The sequence below is a fragment of the Numenius arquata genome, chromosome 2 (genome assembly GCF_964106895.1).
Source record: "Numenius arquata chromosome 2, bNumArq3.hap1.1, whole genome shotgun sequence".
In the NCBI taxonomy this organism is placed as follows: domain Eukaryota; kingdom Metazoa; phylum Chordata; class Aves; order Charadriiformes; family Scolopacidae; genus Numenius; species Numenius arquata.
The window spans coordinates 76,500,921-76,522,452 of NC_133577.1; the positions used below are offsets into that span (position 1 = coordinate 76,500,921).

General features: G+C 53.2%; 1 protein-coding gene across 1 annotated transcript; it reads right to left on the bottom strand.

Moving 5' to 3' along the window:
• Positions 1-1,815: 1,815 nt before the first annotated feature.
• Positions 1,816-17,820, bottom strand: PDGFB (platelet derived growth factor subunit B). The gene is made up of 7 exons (XM_074168296.1): positions 16,846-17,820; positions 10,162-10,258; positions 6,862-6,945; positions 6,162-6,367; positions 4,296-4,437; positions 3,722-3,887; positions 1,816-2,464 (listed from the first exon to the last, which is right to left on the bottom strand). Exons 1-6 carry the CDS (start codon positions 16,933-16,935, stop codon positions 3,751-3,753), a joined length of 756 nt encoding a protein of 251 aa, XP_074024397.1. The 5' UTR covers positions 16,936-17,820; the 3' UTR covers positions 1,816-2,464; positions 3,722-3,750.
• Between the last annotated feature and the right edge of the window lie 3,712 nt (positions 17,821-21,532).

Genomic DNA, 21,532 nt, shown 5'->3' on the forward strand with positions numbered 1-21,532 from the left:
TGAAGGAGGAGTGTGGCACCACCGGCTGCGGGCAGGGCTGTGTGTGGGCTCCCAGGACTTTCCCAGCTTTGGTCGCTTCTCTCTACAATCTCAGAACTAAGTGTCCTACAAACGAAACTGGAGGCCCTGGGAATCCTGCTCTGCCCCATGTGAGCTGGTTTGGCCTCTGCATTTCATTCAGCTCACAAAAGAAAGAGAAAATGCTTTTTGAGAGGTGGTTTCCTTTTTTTTTTTTTTTTTTTACAACTTTAAATACAGTACTGAGTATAAATTAATCTTACATTTAAAAAAAAAGGCAAAAAAATTTTAAAATAAAATCTCACCATCTTTACAAACCAAAGGAAACAGATTTTGGAACAGGAAAACAAAGTGTCTTGAGACCTGAGGGCTTGGGGATGGAGGGAGGGAGCAACATGGTGCCTTGGCAGTGGTACAAGAAGTGCTCTGGGCTTGCAGGAGGCAAGGGCTGGGTCTCTCCACAACTTGTGACAGCTCCCAGGTTGCAGCTTCGCCTCCTTCCCCCGGCTCCCTCTGGGGCTTTGCCCCAAAACAGGGGTGCGTGTGCGTGCGAGGGGGGAAGCGGCTGGAGGCAGAAGGGGAAGGGAAGAGCTGCCACGCCAGCTCTGGTCAGGCATTTTCTTCATATGTAACTCTGTAGTGCCCAGCACGGCATGATCCGAGAACGGGACCCTGAGGTGACACTGGAAATTCCCATCGTATGTAGCATTTTTGCTAATGGTGACTGACTGTAAGATGTGCAGAAATAGCCCCCCCACACAGAGTCCTCTTCCCTCCTCCGGAGCAGGCAGTGGCCCGGGAGAGACTCTACAACTACCATCCAGTTGTTCTCCAAGTCCTCCTCACTTAGAAGAGCTCATTTCTGTCTTATATGGCTGCTGTCAACTGCAAAGGCCATCCTCATTTCCTTCTCTATACCTACACGGAGCTGCCCACATCTTGGACCAATTTCCAAGCTAAGTGGGCTGGAAACACCTAACGGGCAAAAATCCAGAAGGAATTGGAGAGGGAAAATGTGAGGAAAACGATGGGAGACACAGGGTCATTGGCAGGGAGAGAGTGGTGAAGATATGATGTGCAGGACACCTGCTGAAGGGGTTAAAAACCTCGGGGGAATGACATGATTCTGCTTTGAGGACCACAGAGCAGGCAAGGACAGCTCACTGAGATTAAGTCATGCTTCTAAGTTTGGCTGTTGTCGGTCTTGTTGTGGTGCCGCTTGGCCTCCTGCAAGGAAGTTGTGCTGGGGGGTTGGTGGGGAGTGAGAAGAGAAAAGGGCAACAAGACAGAGAGAGATCAGATGATGTCTCTCCCTGTCCTGTCCCGGACCTCGCAGGCACGTTGCAGTAACAGTGTGCTTTTCTGCCAGCCCAACGAAGCCAATGGATGCACGTGCCTCTGAGCTTCCTGCCACCGGGGAATGAAATCCATTTAAGAACATATATATATATACATATATTTATATATGTATGTATAAATACACATACACACACACGCACGCACGCACACGTATATATATATACACACACATATACACGCGCACACATACAGAGCGAATTTAAAAAATAATTTTGAGTCCAAGCCTGGAAAGTTGAATTCTCCACCAGCATGTGCAAAGATGGCTCCCCTTGGTAGGGGCCGGGGCGGTGGAGACGATTCTGCCACTGTCTGCTCCTTCCCCACGATCCAAACACCTTCCAGTCAGCACCAGGAGCAGGAGGGGAAAGGGAGGGGGGGAATGCATTTGGCTTCTTTGTTGTTTTTTTTGTTTGTTTGTTTGTTTGTTTTGTTTTTGTTCTGTTCCCCGAGATGTTGTATATCTTAGTGGTTTTGGTTTTTCTTTTTTTAAAATAAAATATACACACGCACGTTAAAAATATATATCTGTCCAGGTAGGGCGATAAAAGTCCTTAGTGCATTTTCCATCATCAGTCGCTGCTAACAATCTGAGATATGCCTGTTTTCAAAATGTAGGTCCAGTGCAAGTGTTGATCTCAGCTGGGCCCCCCAGCCTTACCAGAAACACGAGGCAAAGAGAGAATACTCCTCTTCCACCCTCTGTCCGTTTGTTTTTCTCCTCCTCTTGGAAGAAATTGGACCCACTTTCCTTTTCACATTTTCCATCCTGTCCTCTGGAGCAGGGAAGGCATTGTCCTGTCCTTGTTGCATACCGTGGCTGTCAGGGCTCATGGTTTTCTTTGTACTTTGTTCTTTTCTCATATATATATATATATAGGTCATGTTTGTCCTTTTTTTCTTGTGTGTAAAATTTTAAAATTCTGCTAATAAATGAAAGAAGGGAGAGGCTTTGGTGGGAGAAGGTCCACTGATGGAAAGGGAAGCACCAATTGCCGTCTGAATCAGACGTCGAGGCAGACGGACAAAGAGGAAAAGTTATCACTCCAAGGACCCCATGGGGGCAATACAGCAAATCTATTAAATAAACCTGGAAGTGAAACAAAAACAGACACGGCATTAGCATATGTAACCCTCTGCCCCTGCAACTCCCCTCCTCTCCCTTTTTCTCCTCTGGAAATGTTTGTGTTGAAGTGCCAGATTTGAAGCCCAGGAGGGCTTGTGACCTTCTCTATTTTTTCCTCTGGACAGCTTGAGCCAGAGCTGAGATTTGCATGGGTTTGCATCATTTCTACCCTGGGAACCTTGGGCTAGCCAGGAGGATCCTGGGATAATCAGAGCCCTTGTAATGCTAAGCGTGGGAATACCAATCCCAAGACACTGCCTGGCGCCCCCCGTCCCCTTGTCCTGAAACGCCACATGGTGGAAGCCCATCGTCCCCTCTCCTGAGGTGAGGACAAGTGAATATGAAGTGAGTGGCCAAGTCTTGTTCAAGGGGCTGTGGCAGAGCTGGAGCTTCTGAGTCCCAGGCCAGGGCTTTCCCTGTTAGGCTGTGCCACCTCTCTCTAAATTCAGCCCCCCAGGTCTGAATTTCTTTGGACTTTCTACACTTTCTTTTCTGCACCGTTCTCTCTCTCATGGGCAACCGGGGCTTATTCTCCTTTCCCTTGCACCAGTGAAATTCTTCTGATGACGAGGGAATTACTCCTGTTTACACAAGTCAGGGAGAGAAGAATCAGACCCTGGACTGACAAAGTCCAGATCTCTTGCCAGAGATTCCAGTTCTCCTTTCTCCTGGTATGACCTTTCTTATGCACACAGGCTTCCCGCTAGGAGAGAGATGAACCAAAAGTGTTGCTGCTTTTTTTTTATTTTTAGTCTTTCTGCCAACTCAACTAATGAAATAAAAGGAAAAGGGATCCCCAGAGCAACATTAATTCTCTGCTTTCAACGGAGAATCAATAGAGAAAGGAGAACAGGAGTTGCTCCACAGAAGAGATGAATTACGCGGACCCCAAGGGGATTTAGGTGTAGAGGGTAGCTGGGCTCGCTCTCTGCCTGTAAGGGAGGCAGAGAAAGGAGAGAGCAGGGCCTGAGAGCAAATACGGTTGCAGCACGATTCCTCCACCTCTGCAAAGAGCCATAAAGCCATAAATAGGATGCATGTGTTGGGTCTCAGCCTAGACCTTCCCCATCCTTCAACCCCGGCTTTGTCACACCCAGGCCCTGCAGAAGCCCCGCACTAAATGAGGGGCTGGTACTGTAGGAAGCGTCCGAGGTGCTCGGGCAGAACCGTGTCCTGGGAGAGCACTTCTCCCAACTGGACAAGCAGCTTGCTGTTACCTGCCTTGTGCTCTCTCTCCCCTGCCAGCACTTCTATGCTATGAGGATTTCTTTCAGCACTTTCTTATCGTTGACATGCTTGTACTTCTTATGTTTCCTCTTCTGCACCGGCGGTCGGCGTACTCGCTGCCTCTGTGAGACAGCGGCTGTGGTGAACGACGGTGACAAGCCTGCCAAAACAGAGGGGAGAGTGTCTGTACAGCGAGGGGCAGCAGGGTCACATTGAAATATCTTTCTCCACACACTGTCAACAAAGAGCTCTGCAACAGTAGGGCCACAGGGCCTCCTTCTCCTGTTCTTCTGTCCCTTGTCCTCTGTTCTCCACAGTCTCTGCCTTCTCCTTTTTCCCACGATGCCCTTCCTCTCACCTCTCACCTTCCCCTCCTTCATTTCCCTCGGTTTCAGCCCCTTGCTGGCAGGCAGACATCCTGGGAAAGGTCCCTCAGCTGGTATAAACCAGCGAAGGCCCATGGGATTCACTGGAGCTAAGCAGATTAAAACCAGCGGAGGGCTCTTTCCTCTCTCCCCAGCCTCTCTTCTCACGCCTCCCTCCACTCTACTAATGCCAAGATCCTTACGTTTCTGTTCACGTGGCCCTGGCCGGCTGTTCCTGGGGGGCTGACGGGACACTGCTTCACACCGACACTGCACATGGTCCTCCAAAGGCACAACGACTTTTTTGAATTTTGGCTTCCTCTGGACAAATTCGATCTTGTTCACCTATCGGGAAGAGAGAGGCAAGCAAAGATGAATACAGCTGCAGCTCCCACTCTGTAAAAATAATCAGTGTCAGTACCCTTCAGAACTGGCTATCTTCCTAAAGGGTCAGAAGGCAGTTTATAGAGCACGGGTCAAACTCAGGGGTGGTGTGTATGGGAGGTAATTCTACGCACACCAGCAGAGCAGACCTAGACTAGGCAAGTTTGGATGTGAACCGTTGTTTTCCCCCGTTCCTAACTACTGCCGCTGCTTAAGCAGGATGGCTGGCTGACCACAGACAGAAACAAGGGATGTGCAGAACATGCTAGCCTGACAGGATCCTACAGGAAGGGCAAAAGGAGAAAAACTCAGGCCCGATGCAAGCAAATGCAGCTTCACAAGCTCTGCTGAGGCCTGTCTGAATTTGTCTCAAGCTCTTTAATAACTCGCAGGGCTGAAGCCCTCAGCTCTGTGTTTCATGGGAAAGGCGGGTGCTCTGGAAATTCCCTCGGACTCTCCACCAGTGCTGACTCAGAGGGAAGACTCACTGCTCCACATCCCACCACAGGGCACGAGCTTTCTAGGGGGTCCTCCCACTCCAGGAGCAGCCGAGCCTGACCCCACTCAGCTTATCTAACAAGACTGCGGTCCCTGAAGTGCTCCGCAAGCTATAAATACTTGCTCTGCCGCGCGTCTGGGATTGAATTCCTCCAAACCCACTGCCCCTAGCAGCATCCCTCAGCCAGCGCTGAAGCAGCCAGGCTGTTTATCTTTCCTTGAAAGCCCACTCCACACGCTTCAGACCACACGCTGCTCGCTAGACAAACACTTCCAGCCAAACAATAGAGAGACCTCTGTCCTCAAAGAAACCATTTCCAGGTCACTTTTTCAGGCTGGCTTTTGACCTCTCACTTGTTTTTTCCACAAAAACAACTCCCGCTCCCCCCCCCCATTTTTCCCTCATTCCGCCTGGCTTTTCTGAGAAAGGAATTTCCTGATGAAAAGGGCTGTGTGAATACAACCTCTCCCAGCCAACCTCTGCCGCCTGCCTGGGGGAGTCTCTTACGGCTCAGGCAGTGGATTAGTACGGGATGAGTATTATTTTTAAACAAGCTGTCTGAGAGGAAGCTGCGAGGAGATCACTGGTAGCTGTGAGGAGGGCAGGATCAGAGCAAGAGGTTAGCCATCAGGTGCCTGGTTGCTGCCGGGGCGGGTCAGGAGGTAACCGTGGGGCTGAGAAAGAGGAGAAGCAGCTCCAGTGCGTGTTTTTGGGAAGAAGCTGCAGCAGCGGCAGTGGGAGGGATGGAGACCGCCACTGCAAGCCCTCCTCCTTTTGCATCAAAAACAGTCCCTGCGATGGAAGCGCCCTGTTTCTCCTGCTCTCACGCAGCAGACGGGGCCGCCTCCAGCCACAGAAGCAGCCGTGGCGCGGGAGCTGCAGCTGGGGACGGTGCCCTGTGGCTCCGCTGCGGTGACAGTCCCCAGCTGCTGGACAGCACCAGCCCTCCCAGCAGCCGGCAGGGATGTCACCCTGCATCCTGCAGGGATGTCACCCACACCCCCACCCCGCCAGAGGCTGCAGCGCTTCGTGGCTAATGCAGAAGACGTGACTGCAGAAGGGGGTGCAAGGGAACAGACAACTGGGTGAGCCTTGCACCCCGAGACCCACTGTGGTTTTGGTTTTTGGGGGGTAGGGATGGAGGTGGCCTGTGGGAGGAGGGAGCAGCAGGAATCATCTCCCTTACCTGGACGTGCCGGACACGAATCTGGGTGGGCCGACACTGCACGTTGCGGTTGTTGCAACACCCGGAGCAGTGCTGCACCTCCACACAGGGCGGCCACACCACAAAGTTGGCGTTGGTGCTGTCCACCATGTTGCGGGAGATTTCAAAGACCACCGCCCGCGTCTTGCACTCGGCAAGGACAGCTGGCTCTGCTGCTGCCAGAGCATCTGTGGAGGGCCAAGAGAAGAAGGGGAGATGAAATGGGCTTTGCAGCTGTTACCAACCCACTGCAGCCACATCCACTGGAAGAGAAAGACCCCACACGGCTTTCCCCAACACACACATGTTCTTTCTCCTTCTCCCACCCCTCCAGCTGCCTCTCTGGACAGAGCTGTGCCTTGTGGAGGAGCCCTCAGTAAAAAGATGCTTCTCACTGCAGGGGCAGTCCTAGGCAGGAGATGACACTTCTTTACAGCAAATCAGCACCAGCAGGATTTAAAGCAGAGCATCTTCCAGAGCTTCAGACTCCTCTCCTGCCCTCCTGGAGCCTAACATCCAGCTCCCACATGAGTCCCAAACCCTCCTTCTTGTCTGTCTACACATCCATGTGCACTATAACCTCTACCCCCCCAACATATATCTCAGACATGCATCTGCACCCACCCACAGCTGCTCAGGTGAGTTCCCCAACAGACACAAGGTGCAACACCCCCCGACTCACCTAGGCTTCGTCGCTCTCGAGACAGGGCCACGGGGTTTTGACTGGGCTGAGTTGCGTTCAGGTCCAGGCTCGAGCTATCCTCCTCTGAAAAGGGAAAGACATGACCTAATAGCACCAGGTAGAGGCAGAAGGAGACTGCAGGCACCTGTGCTCTGTTCATCAGGCAAAGGGCAGAGATGTGGGATAAGCTACGGCCCCAGTACGTCATGCTAGGTGTAAATCCACCAGCAAGGTCACAGCTTTGCTGGGGCATGGAGACTCTCAGTTTGCTCTTGGCTCAGACTAGGCAGCTCAAAGCAACAAGACTATGGTGAAATAGGGGTCCCAGTCAGGTCTGGGAGAGGAAAGCTCCAGCTCAAGAATGACAAGGCCTACAGCAGGGCTTTCTGGTGTCAGAGAGGAGTAGCAGAGGGATTCAGATCAGCCATCTGAGACCAGGATACAGCAAGGAGGATCAAAGATTGGGTGGGACCAGCAGAAAGTTTGGTATATAACACCAAACCAAGGTGCCCTTGCTGGGATGGCTTGGGACTGGGAGAGTTGGGGTGTGAGGGGGCAGGTGAAGGGATGATGGATGGGAGGTGAGGTGCTTGCTTGCTTTCTCTCAACCCACCACAGCTACTCTAGGCGAGAGTCATTTTTATGACAGAAGAACAGAAAAATAAAGTTGAAACGGCTTTTTCCCCTATCCTACTCTAAGGTAAGCTGCAGGATCTGGAGGTAGTTCAGTCAGCGATGGGAGAGGAAGGCAGATAGCATTCAGGCCAGCCCTGAGCAGTTCCCTCCCACCCCACTGCTTTTTCCCATAGGAAGCACTGAATAGAGAAATGCCCATAATCCCCATGGAGCACTCCAACACACAGCCCCTCCTGAGCTCCGGACAATGGCCGTGCTCAGAGATAGCTCCCACCCAGCCACAGCTCTTTCCTTCTCTGACCTGCTTTAACAGCTGAAGGAAGCTGAATGGACGTCAGCATCAAGGGAGCAATTTTCTTAAAGGGAAATTTGGGGCCAGTGGAAGATCTCTGTTTATCAGATGTGCGGTGGAGCAGACTTCCCATAACTATCATGTCCCATCCCTCTTCCTCAGTCCTGCCCTAGTGCAGTCCTCTTATAAGGGGGAGCAGGGACGTTGTCCTCCACTCAGCTCTGAAGCAATTGCTGAAGGATTTGGGATGTGTGGACAGAGGCTATATTCACAAGGCAGGAACCATGTGCCTGAGCAGTCAACATCTATGTGTAAGATGGACAGACAGACACCCTTTAAAGCAGCTGGAGAGGTGTGATCAATTCTATTGGGACACGATTCATCTCACCCAGAGGCAGACACCCAAAATAAGATCTGGTGGATCATGCTCTAGAAGGGCATGTAGTTCTCCAGAAGCTACAGAGGGTGTCTGGATGACTGGCTTAGATGGTCGTGCCTGCTTTGTGGGCAGTCACAATTAAGGGAGATGACCCCCACTCTCCACACCTCTGCTGTTAGGTCTACCTCAGTGTCTAAGGTCAGGAGAGCGATATCTCAGCTCATCTTCCTCCTGAAGCTGCCTAATCGTAGCTCCCTGTGCAGTCAGTGGAGGGCAGCAGCTGTGACACATACAGGGTGCATGGATAGCACAGGGGAATAGCTCTAGCTGATTTGGGATTGTTTTGCTAATACACTAATTTTACACAGGGCAAGCAAACGGTGATGCCCCTTCGTCACTACCTGGGAGCGGAGGAGAGCCACAGGGTACAACAAAGAGACAGCTTCCCAGCACCCTTTCCTGTTTCCCTGACCAGCCTTTCCCATCTGGGACCTGAAGTGAAACCAGTGACTCAAAGCTCTGCAGCCTTCTCCCATACCCCTGGGCTTTCCAAGCCAACGTGAGAAGCCCATTTTATTTTTTAACCGTGAGGGTGGTTAGTAACTGCGATAGAGATGTAGCTGTTCCTTAGACACGGGGACATGACAGACTGCACGCATCTTCTCAGCCGCTCCTTCCCCACCCCTCCATCCTGCTCTGCCTGGCATTTTATCAAATGAGGGTGGGGGCTGCCTTTTGCGCAGAGGTTGAGTTAATGAGTGTAGAGACAGAGGTGGGGGGGGAAATAGCAACAACTGTTGACTCGAAACAAATCTCCCATTGAAAAATGGGTCCCTCCCTCCCCCAGGTTGTCCTTCTACAACCCGGGTCAGCACTGAAGAGGGTTTGGGCGGGAGGGGGGACCAGCCTGGGACAATCCAGCACAGCTAATTTTGGAAGTTGCCCCATTGTGTGGCTCGTGGACGAGGAGGAGGGAACTGGTGAGGGCAGGGAGCGGCCGTGGCGGTGGTGGGGAGCCTCGTCGCCTCTTTCTAAGGCAAACAATAGCTGAAGCAGCTGGTGCCCTCCCCCTCACTTTCCCCCCCCTGCCCCTCCAGGGCCGTTTTGAAAGGCAGCGGGAATGCTTTTGAGACTGCGCCAGTGGTTGGACTGGCATAGGAAACAAAAGCAGGAAATTCTGTTCCCCCGTAGATAGTGTCTCGGCAAGGATTACAAAGCTCCAAACAGACAAAACACGAGAGAGAAGGCGAGCTGGGGGGGCCGGGGGACGACGGGCGGGAGCAGGGTTAGAATAGAAAGGAATTTGCTCTGAAGAGACCGTTTATAAATAAATTCCTGGGCCAGCCCAGCCGCCGTGGCGCGTGCTCCAATTCCCACACGTGCCGACCCCTCCACGCTTCCCCGCTCCTGCCGCTGGCCACGCTCAGCCCTGGCCAAGTGACCCCGAGGCACTGCAGCCCCCGGAGCTCTTATCTACAGGCAGGAGTGAAGCCACACTACCCTGACTTAGCTCGTGTCCCGTATCTCACCCACGGATATGTGCTCGGCTGCTCCCATCCTAAGAGCCTCTGGGAGCCCCTGGGCGTTTGTGGATGCTAAACCTGGGAACCCACTCAGCCCTTTCCTCCTCTGTCACCCGATTTCCACCTCCTAAACTGATCCTTGGCCAATTCAAGCCCTGCTGCCTGGGTGAAAAGTGCTGACCACTGTTCCTTGCACTCACCTTGCCCATCTCCTATCATTTTTGGAAGCCAGTGTCCCTCAATAGACCAGGCAGTTAGGAGAAGATCTAAAAAGGCATCTAGTTGCCTAACTCCCACAGGTTTCAGGAGGGGAGAGGTGTGTAAATAGCCAGGTCTTGACTCCTGAATGGTTTCTATAATTATAGTGAGGTCTGTTGATAGTGTGCCTGCTGGAGAACAGAATATTCCCTCCCTCCCCACCAAAGAGTTAAGAAAAAAATAAAGGAGTGTTTGGTGAAGACGAGATTTACCTACGGAGTCTATCCGCAGGGCACGCTGGAGGTCGCTGATGGAGCGCACTGAGCTGCCACCCAAAATCTCATAAATGTCTTCAGGTATGGGGTCCCCCTGCCAGATGACAAAAAGAAAAGAAGGGGAGAAACAAGCGTTAGAGAGGTGATCTGCAAATACCGCGTCACGGAGCAGGAGTGGGGGGAATCAAGGGAGCGCGGAGGAGGCACAACCGAACTAGGAAAATTCAAAGACGTGCCCTCATGAAGGCACGAGCCTGAAACCTGAGCAAAGGCGAGAGAGCCCCTCTTGCTGCCACTCACAAAGCGGATGGGAGACTGAAAAAGCCCCAAAATACCCTGGGGTGCACAGCAGAGCCTTGAACGCTATGCAAGCAACCCACAAGGCTTCCTTCTCCGGTGCTGTATGACTTCTCCAGGTGGCCTCTCATTCCTGCTGCCTGCAGTAAAGGCGTTTTAACAGACTTCCCTTACGCTATCAGATAAAACCTTCCCAATATTTCCCTCTGTTATGAAACTCCCTCACGGGCTTTGTGAGATATCGTGTGTGTGTGCGTGTGCATGCGCGTGTGTTTTCAAACCACAGCGGCCCAATAATATACATCATTTGCATACTTGTTAAAAAAAAAAAAAAAGGTGGGGGTTGGAGAGGAAGATTGACCTTCGCAGCTGAGCTCGCTGCTCCGGCATGAGCCTGCGGTGAAACCACAAACGCTGCAGGGAGGACATGAAAGGCTGTTGGAGTTGGTGGGCTGAGGAGCTGATTTGGATGAAGAAACACATGGGAGTTTTGGGTGTCATAGCAGGCTAGTGCCAAAAAAAAGTTTAAGTAAGCAGGTTTACAGATATCAGACGGTGGGCCAAGTTCAGGGTTTGTGCAGGCAGGTGCAACGCCATCAATCTCTTGGGAATTTTACTCTGGCACCAGGCTTGAATGGGCCCCGGTGACAGCACTTCACAAGACTACAAAGGAGCGGTGTGGGAAAGCAAGCACTGATTAAAACATACTTCCGAAAGACTAGAAAAAGACGGAGGAAAGTACTGGCCGAAGTGTTTGCTTAGCTCCTAGCTCTCTTCTTTCAGGGCTACTCATGCAGAAAAGCTGCTCTTTCAGCCGGGTGCTGGATGCCCTCTGAGCCACAGCCCTACACATGCCCCTGTAACTGAGAGAACTTGGCTTGTGTGCTTGTGAAACACAGGGACTTTCGTGCGGGTTTTTATGGACAGTTGGTGGCACGTGTGTGGTCCTTCTCGTGTACAGCTATTCCTTCCCTGCCTGCGGTTCAGCGCAGAACATTTCCCTTCTGCTCGGAGTAGAGGAAAACTGCCAGGCGGGTGGTTAAACGTTGGCTTTTAAACCGTAAGGGCTTTAGCCAAACCTATGGCTACTTTTCAATGGCTGCTTGAGCCTGGCGCCCTCCCACATGTGCCAGTCCCTTGGCCACCCATCCTTCGCCTCTACTATCAGGGCAATAGGAGTCGTCCCTCCTCAGCCCTGCTAGGCCACCCTCTAATATTATAACTTAAACTAGGACACGGTGGCTTGAAGGCTGCTGCAGCCCAAGTCACAGGGCAAAAATCTCCCGGGATAGCCGCAGAGCAGACAACACTAGTGTCTTAAGCCTCCTCAGCCAGATCCACCAGAGAGCTCAAGTCAGATCGAGCCTCTCTGCCTGGCTCTGTCCCTGTCACTGTCACATCTCACCACAGATCTGGCTGTCCGCCTGCAGCAAAAAGCAGATTTTAGATCCCCAGGCATTACTTCTTCAGTCTCCGAGGGAGAGGGAAGCAGCGTCAGTGATTGAATGCACAGCGAGAGAGAGACTTGTGTAATTCAGGGATCACTGAATAGCTGCGAAATGAAGATGCCTTCTGACAACTCCTGCCGCGTGAGGAAGAGTGGGACCAACAGCCCAGTGCCGGAGAGGCTCTGCAGCGCTTCCCTGCCTTGCGCCACACACAGCGTTTACCGGAGAAGGGATCATTTGCAATTCCCAGTACTTGCAGCCAGAGCTCAGGGCTGGGCGGTGAAATTGCAGGCTTTTTAATGTTGGCACCTGTCAGCTGAGTGCATTTGTGTACAAATACTGCTGTGCACGGATGCCCCTGGTCCTTCCTGACACTTAATACATGTAGGAAATGGAACTTTTATTTTAAACTCCGGCACTCGCTGGGGGAGAGCGTGGGCAGGTGTTACGAGAGTCAGTGACTTTGGAGGCGAGCTGGGAGGTGTCACCTTGCTAACTGAGCAGGGGAAATAATAGATATGAATCAGGGACTGCAAATGCAGGCTCTCAGGAGCTGGATTGCTGGGGGCTGACTGCCTGCAGGAATAAGCTCCACTCCCTGCTCACAGCAGCAGTTTTAGGTGCCAATTTTTTCTTGTTGCAGATACTATCAGCATGGCTACTGCGTATCACCAGCCCACATGGCTCATAATCCTGTCCTCCTCCCCGGGGTTTGTGAGGCAGCTCTGCCAGTGACAACGACAAGCCTGTGAAGCTCCTTACTTTCCTCTTGTGCCACAGAACCGCGTCCAAGGCTGGCCTAAGAGCAGCTACCTGAGCTGCACGGCTTGTCCTTGCTCCCTTTGGGGTCTGTGATTGGGAACGGCCATGCCTTTGCCCCCCTATCCCAGCCCTGTGCCTGGGAAGCTCTGAGATCTGGGCACTGCACACACCCGGGCTCTGGGCAGCTGGTGGGAATGGGACACAGGGAAGCAGAGGTCCACCAGCCACCTCCACCTGATCCCATGGTGTCAGAAGGTGGAGGAGCAATGCAGGTGGTGAGATGCCCAGCAGACCAGCCCAAGAGGCCAGTGCTTTTCCTGCTTAGCAGCTCCTCTGGAATTATTTGTCTAACACAGGTTAACAATCTCCTTTTTTAACTGCACGGCAGATCAAAGACGACTTTTGTCTCAATGGACTCCTGGCTGGCTGTCAAGTGCCCCAAGGCCTGGCCTTGTATTCCTGCGAGGCCCTGAATTCCTAGAAGAAAGTGAGTTTGTTCTTCCCTCCCTCTGCCCGCAGTGCCTGGCTCCCCCCCCCGAACTGCAGGGGCACACCCCACTCTGCCAGTCCCCTGCTAGGGACATTCCCTCCCCTTCTCCCAGCTGCTGGCACTTGGGGGGCAAGAGCCACGGCACACCTGAGACGAAGCAGCAGAGCACCCGGGTGGCTGTGATGCCACCGGGGCCTCTCGGGTGTATCCCCTTTGCCTCCCTCCTCCCAGATGTCAGCAGCGCTGTTTGGCAGCGTCCCTGCTCCCCACGCATAGGTTGTCCCAAAATCAGCCTTCTTCCTAAATCCCACCAGCCCCTGCCTCTGGAGCTTTCTGCCAGCGTGTGCTTTTGAGCACCGGGGATGCTAGCCGCTGCCGAGGCGGCACAGGGAAATATGCAGGGCTGTGGTCCAGTCCTCCCTCCGGCTATTCACAGGCAAGAGTCTCTCCCAAAGGTGCGTCTAACTCGGCAGCACAGCAGATACGCAGGAGGAGGGAGCGAAGATTGTGCAACCGCAGGGAAAGCAGACCCTCAGGGCTCAAAGGAACCAGCCAAGGACACTCCCAAGGTGAGGACTCCTCCAGTCCTCTTTTCTTTTTGGGTCTACACACCCACGTGTGACTGCACACAGAAAGAGAGAAGGGTAGCGGCAGCACCGGCCCAGGGCAGGGAAGCACCAGGCTATCTGCTCCTCTGCCCAGGTGAGGAGGACTTTCCTGAGCTCCTCCACACGGACCGCGGCAGGGGATCTTGGCAGCAGGGTCTCGAGAGATCAGCCAGACAAAAAAAACCCAAACAAACAGCATTTTTTAATTCCCTCTGAAGCCGACAGGACCCCGAGGAGAGAATCCACGGCATTCCCTGGCAGAGCACAAGACCAGCAGCACCTGCCACTGGCCCGCTGAACCCCAGAGGCTCTTGCTCCCCTGTCACAGGCCTTCCACCCTTCCAGCATCACTCCCCACTACAGGGGGACCCTGACACCCACCTGCCGGAGGACCATGCGTGCCTCTCCCCACAGCAGGCACAACCCTTATCACACAAGCCCCTTCCTTCCACATGGGACAGTGACTTATGTTTTCCTCCCTTAAAAGAATCCAACTTAATGTTTGATTGTTTGATCCAGCCCACGTTCCTAAAATACAGCCAGACCTACCCACTCTTTTTCCCATTTCAAGGGGGACTCCACTGCCCCACCCTGCTCTCCCATGCTTCCCCCACACCTCCCCTGCGAGGACTGGAGGTATTTCCACCCCTGGGGCTGGTCGGGTACCGGCAGCAGTGAAAACAGCGCAGGAGCCACTGTCATTCTCTCCTGCCGCTGCGCATCAGCTGATGGTGAGAGGGAGGCAGGGACCACTTGCCTGGCTCCTTCCACGAGCTCACCCCAGACATGTCATCCATCCCGGCTTCCACTGCTTTGTCCTTGTCACAGCCTCGTGCTAGGAAGACTTGGGAAGAGCCCCAGAGCCTTGCACCAGGAAAACGCGATGGGGAGCTGGGCCGAGGTTATAAGCAAGCACCCGGCCGCACCCCATTCCTTGGGAATTCCAGAAAGCCCTGCCAGTGGGGCTTCACCCCACCACAACCACGTGGGGCTCAGCCCATCTCTGTAAATGTTGCAAGGCAACTATTATAGCCCGTGGGGCAAATGCAAATCGGTTTAGCATCCTCGCTTCCCAACTGGCAAATACCTTCCCGCTGAGGCTCAAACATACTCCCTCCTGCTGGAAAAGCTCCAGGGCCCTCCAGCTCCAGATGGGTGTGATCGAAGAGGGAGAGGGACTCGGGAGGCTCCATCTCCCGGCTCAGGCCTCTGCTGATGAGTGGGAGCTGCTCTTCCCTGTGCACTTTCTCCAGCAGGGCTGGGGAGGAGGTGCAAGCTCCATTCAGAGGATGACTATGGTTCAGCAGCCTGGTAGGAGTTGTGTGGTATGCGCCTGGTGCAGAGGTGCAACACACTGCCCTCAAAGCAGATGTGCGGAATGGCTGCAGGCAGCCAAGCACTTACCCAAGGAGAAACATTCTGCTTCTCTGGTCATAAAATGAGAAATATCATGATTCCTCCCAAGAAACCTAGAGCCAGAATTCCCAAACTCTAACCCTATGAGGCTGTCATAGAGCTGTGCAGTCTTTTAATGGGATGACAGCACAGAAGAACAGCCCCCTGGGATCAGACACTTCCATCTTCACCCTTCCCCAGCGCCAACCATAGCTGATGTTTCATGTTGCACAGGAGAAAGAGATCTGAGCCACCCACAAAGGAAATACCATCCTCTGCCCAAAACAAACATAACCACTGGGCAGCCCACAGCTCTAACTGCTTCCCTTTGCGGCTTGGGCAAGGGCAAAATGGGCCCATAAGGAGGTGATGTGATGCTTCGCACCCAACCCCTTCCCTGCCGCCCACAAGAGGGGCTGCCCGAAAATGGGGAAGGAAAAAAACCAGAAATGATGCAAAGGGAGGAAAGTTTTCGTGGAAGGATATTTCCTGCCCCTGACAACCCCCAAGCTGTAGATCCTTTGGTAGAGCTGAAGTGGGAACCGAGAACGGTGCACAAATGTGAAGGACTTTCTGATCCCCTCAATCTGCACGCGATCAGACCATGAAACACAGTGGGAGCGGCCAAAGGATTTGGGGCTCCTTGCCCTCGACCACGGCTCAGGGTGAGGCTTTGATTTCCACGCAGGGAAACCAAAAAGGGTTGGGGTGTACATTCATCAGCCAAATCCCACCACCTGGCCCCCGCCCTGTGCCTGGCCCCCTCCTGAGTGGAGCATGCAGGGGGGCTGCAGGATAAGACGCTTGTGTGACCATGCAAGCACGGCAGAGATATTCATCCCCTGCCTTTTCCCGTGGCCCCAGCTGGATACACACCTTCCTTAATAACCATGCCGCCTTGGTGCCGGTGTCTCCAGCCACACTGCCCCCTTCCTCACCCCTTTCAAAGCACCCCCCCCCCCCCCCTTTCTCCATCAGCCCCTTGGTGATACCAGCTTGGGGTTCATGCTGGAGGTGGCAACCAACTGGGCCTCGGTCCCTGATGCCAAAATAGATGCCAAAATAACTGCCAAAATAAATGCCAAAATAACGGGAGGGGGCGAGAGGCTCAGTGGGGTGACAGTGCTGGGTGAAGCTGCCAGCGGGGCGGGAGGATGCAGGGTCCCCGGGGGGGGGGTTCCCCAACAGCATCCCCGGCCCCAGCATGGACCAGGGTGTGGGGGGGTCTTCAGCCCAGTCTCCCCTTCCCCAACAGCCAGGTGCTGACTCCAGCCTGGGACATATACGGGGGTGGAATGATTTCCAGGTGAAATCCTCCTCCCATTGAGGGGAGGCGACCCCTCCTGAGGGAATGGGGCGGGGAGAGTAGGGGGGGGGTAGGCAGCTCCCGCCGCCAGGCAGGTAAACGGCCCCAACGGTCGCTCCCCCTCAGGGCCGGGGGCGGCCGGCTCTGCCCGCCATTAGCGCGCCGCTGCCCCAGCCCTTCCCCTCCGAAAGGGGCAGGAGAGCCGCCGCCCGTCCCCGCCGTGCAGCTCCGCTCCCCCCCGACACCGGCCACCTGCGGGGCGGGAGGAGCCGCCGACGCCGCCGCTGCCACCGCCGGTCTCCCCCCCCCCGCCTCCCCGCCGCCCCGGGGCTGGCAGCTCGGCAGCACCGCCCGCTGCCGGCGCCGGCAACTCACCTCCAGGCGGGCCAGGGGCAAGGAGAGGACGAACGCGAAGACCACGCCGAAATTCATCCCGACTTCAGGCCCCGCCGGCTGCGGGCACATGGACGGCGAGCCCCCGGGAGGGAGAGCGCTTCCCGCAGAGAGCCCCGCGGCCGCCCGGCCTCAGGCATGGAGGGCGCCGCGCCTTCCCATTCCCCCTCCGAGCCCGGCTGCGGGTGGGAGAGCGGCGGGAGCCCTCGGGAGAGGAGGAGGAGGAAGAGGAGGTGGCGGTGGCGGTGAGGGGAGAGAGGAGTAACGCTGGGTGACTCGCCTGCCTCTGCGCTATCTCATAAGCCCGGTGGAGAAAATAATGCAGTCCCTCGAAATTAGACGCATCCGGAGCCTGCGTCCCCCTCGCCGCAAGGGATGCTTCGGTGTTGCCTTTTGCTAGGTGGTCCACATGCTGGTTTTCCCTCTCGGTTTTCTTCCTTCTTAAAATATATGCGCGTAAAAGATTTTACATGCAGGTAACGACGACTGAATGTTCTCAGAAGAAGATGCACAAAATGATAATTAAAAACTTTTCCAAAGTTTGGTATGAAATCCAAAACACAAAATCTTCTTCCTTACGGTGTCCTTTTCTTAAAATGCTCCTTTTCTTCCTTAAGCCCGCTTGCTTTTTAGCAAAAAGTTGCTACCGTACGTTGAATTTCTTCCCCTTGCATTAGATTCTGGCTTGGGTGCCTTCTCGTTTGAAGTGTTGGCAGTTCGCTGGGTCGTGAGGTTTACTTTGGGTTTGGAGACAGGTGAGAGCAAATGTTTTCGCTCTGGGTTGGTTGCGTGTGTGTGTGCGCTGAGCCTTGACAAGCCTCAGAGCGGAGCCGCTGCTGCCTCCCGCACTCTGTTGCAACAAGAAAGGGAGAAGAAAAAAAAATAACAAAAAGCAGAAAAGGTAAAATTAAGGGGAGGCAAGCGAGCCTATGGGTCTTTATTTTAGTCTGCGAGCTGCAAGAGAGACTAAACTGGCACTTGGGGCTGCTCCTTTTATAAAGGAGAGGAGATGGGTGGAGCATAACTTGCCATCCTCCTCTTGGCTGGGTATCAAGGCGAAAAATCTAGTGAGGGAGTAGCAGTCCATTGCTGACAAAATAAAAAGTGTGTTAATTTAAATGATAAATTAATTAAAAATGACTAATGCTGTAATAACCCGTATAATGTGGCTTTAATACCGCACGAGGAACGGGGACAGAAATTCCTTCCTCCTCGGCAGAAGATAAGAAGCAAGGAGTTCCCGGCATAGTAGTTTGTTATTTTTTTGGCCCTGGGTTCTCACTGTTGTAATCTGGAGCCCATTTCTCTAAGCTCAGCTTGCCTTCTTCCCTGCCCTACTACACCGCTAGCTCCAGGGAGAGAGACAGCTTTAATATCTTAAATCTCTTTGTGTGCCGGGGGGGGGGGGGGGGGGGAACAGAGAAATTTAAATGTTGCTACGTTTAAATCTGGTGTTGCTCATGGCACTGGGAGGTATTTTGCTGCATGATTATCTCCACAATGTAATAAACATCTGAAGGGAAATTAAGCAAGCAGATATTTGCTGGGGAAGGGGAGGGGGGGAGGGATGGGGAGGGGAAGGCTGCTAACAGGTGAGTTCAAGAAAGAGTCATATCCTATTGAAAAAACACCCGTACGCACGCCCTCTCATGTACATATGAGTGATCTCCCGGTACGGAGTCGCGCACTCGCAAAAGCAGACTCCAGGCACGACCAGGAGGGTTTTCTGCACCATCTTTGTGCAGGCTCATATCCACCAATACATTCCTGCACCGTCATGCACCGCAGGCGCTCGGCTGGCGTTCGCTCTGAATCCCAAGCATCTTCCCTGCTTTTTCTATGCTACGCACAGGCTTCTGTTCGAGCCGCTCTCATGCACAGCGACGTGCAAATTTTGTCTCATTCACACATCCCTGGGCGCCCATGTGTTCTCCTTCACTCCCCCCTCTCTCTTCCTTTCTCACACGCATACACCCACTGGCGTACCAGTGGCCTCAGCTCACAGCGTCACACATGCTCCCTTAGACTATCTAGGTGGCTGTGAGCCTCATGCAGCCAACCCGCTCTGAAACACACGGTCTCGCACCAGCGCTCACGCATGCACCATCATCCCAAGTGGCCGGGTACGAGGAGCAGCTACCAGAACTGAGCAGCAGGCAGCCCACCAACTGTTCTTCTCTACTAGGCATTGGACAACACCTCCCAGCTTGGCTAGCTACACCCCTGAACCTGACTTTGGGCTCAGCAATGCAGATGTTGGTCAGGAAGCACAGGGACACAAAGAGGACTGGGGGTCCTCCATAGCTTTCTTAAATAGCAATAGCTCCTCTGCTCCTCCCGTCACGGAGACAGGTAACTCAAACACAAAATGAATGCAACAGGGCAGCATGTCAAGATGCTCTTAGGTGGCAAGGGATTAGTGACACTTCACACTGACCCAGAAGAAGAGAGGCGAGATTTCCCCACAGGTGGGGATTTTGTCAGAGCCATGCCAGCTCCAAAGCCCAGGCCATCTGAGGTGGCATAAGTGCGGAGATAAGGAGTGTCCTGGGAGTCCCTCAAACCCAGTCTGAAGTGGCTCAGTCCCAATTTTGGAGCTCAAGTGGGAGGAAGTGGAAATGCAGTGCATACCTTTGCTCATTTCCACCACCAGAGACCTTAACAGGACTTTACCTTAGATGCTCCAGCCATACTAGCCTTGTCCCACCCCAAATTCCTCACGACGCTCTTAGAATTCTCCTCATTCTCCATCCTGGCCCACCAGCAGCGTACCAGCCATTTCATGTGATGACAATTCAGCTCCAACTCTCTGGCAGGGTGGAGCTACTACTGTAACGTCTACCTCTGCACTGAAACTCGTGTAGGAGGTTCCAAAAAAGGGTTTTAAAAGAGCCTGGGTCCATCTCACCTTGCTCCAGAGGGCTATGGCCAAAGGAACGCTGTAGCCCTGGTCTCCTTGGTGGTCAGCAAGGGGAAAGCTGAGGATTTGGGATGGCCAAACCAGCTTCTGGAAGTCCTTTTATCTGCATAGAGGGAGCTGAGGGCAGCTAAGTCCCGAATGTCCATGACCACGTTACATGTTTAAAGTTCACAAGGGATAAATGGAGGCTGGGGTGCCCTTTGAAGATCTCTGCCCTTGAATAACCTGGCATGGCTCCACCGCCTCCACGCCACCTCGTTTGAGCTGTGTAGGGGGTCCCCCACGCCGTAGTGGCTGCCTGGCCAGGACAGAACAGCCTGTGTGTGGGAGGGTTGATTAAACTCCTCAGCAGGGAGAGATATCACCGCCGGCGAGGAGAAGGGCTCAGCAGAGAGCTAGCAGGGACTGCTGCAAATTTCTTGCTCGGTAGCAACAAGAGCTGCTGCAGGGCCTGCTTTTGGGGGGGAGCTACATGTGGTGTGTTGGTTGGATTTTTTAAAAAAAATATCCGGCTACATTACATGCGAGCTGGGATAGAAATAGAGTTATTTATTTTCATGTGGATGATGCCGGGCAGTTTTTAGAAGCTGGACATCAGAAACAAAAAGTTAATCCCTGTTGAACCTCCAGACAGCAAGGAAGAGGATGTTTGGAATTTAACTAATCATCTACCTATGACCCTGCCTGGAAATAGAGCAAAATGATACTCAAGCCGCTCAGGCTTCAGTCACTTTTCCTTACTCTTTCTGCTTTTAAGACAGGGACAGATTTTTCTCGAGTGAGGTCTTTAGACGCAGGCTGGGCCAGTCTCTTTGGCACTGAATTCAATAGGACCGCATGCACTTAAAGTGTTGTGCCTTCAGCCGAGCAGGGGGGTCCTTTGATTCTCTTGCTTTTGTGAAATTAGCTTCTCATTTACCCCACAAACCCCTAAATCTAATGGGCACGACTCTTATCTTCCCCTCACCTGGCCTGTGGGGTGGGTGTGGAGGCCCGCAGGGCTACCCATGTCCCAGATGTCACAGGACAAAAGTTTGAAACCGCCACTGCATATGGCAGGAAGATATTTTGGGGCTACATGAAGCAGCTGGACCGTAAAAATGTCCCATTAGAACTCAGCGACTTGACAAGGTCCAGTCACAACTGTGCTAGCTGGCAGTGGCCCCACAGAAAAACCACAACAAAACCAGAGATTTCTTAAGAGCCTGCAGCAGGGTTTCTTATTAAAACACTTTCACCGCCACTACAGCTTTCTAACCTGCGAACAGTTGAACTCATCTCCTCGGTTATTTTCTTATCACTAGGGAAGAGGGCAACACGTGTCCGAGGACAATAGGCAGTTCCTTGCTCCAAGCCTGCTCTCCCCTCATCTTGTGTCAGTGGAAAAAATGATCTACTAGCCACCATCCACAGAGGCTCAACATGAGGGGTGATATCTTCTTTTTTTTTTTTTTTTTTTTAAATCTCTTTTTTTTCTAGAGGGGGGAGAGAATTGTGAAACAGCAGGAAGAAAAACAGGGCTTACAATGGAAAGCGAGACTCAGTCTGAACAGCTGAGATGTCTCAGCCTCTCCATGATGAGTCCTATTTTGAAAAAAACAATCAATGGAAAGAAATTAGGAGGTGTTGACAGCCAACGTGTAGTCAGCCCGCCCACTCAAGGTATCTCACTGAGGTGTTGCTCCTGCTCTGGTCTCTAAGTTCAGGAGAACGATGAGCAATCCCTACGCCTACTCCGCGGGGCTGCCA

Coding starts and splice junctions, on each gene's coding strand:
- PDGFB (XM_074168296.1), bottom strand. CDS start 16,935: ATGTGCCCGCAGCCGGCGGGGCCTGAAGTCGGGATGAATTTCGGCGTG. Junction 10,259..16,845: donor TGCCCCTGGCCCGCCTGGAG/GTGAGTTGCCGG, acceptor GTCATCTGGCAG/GGGGACCCCATACCTGAAGA. Junction 6,946..10,161: donor CCTGCGGATAGACTCCGTAG/GTAAATCTCGTC, acceptor TTCCCTTTTCAG/AGGAGGATAGCTCGAGCCTG.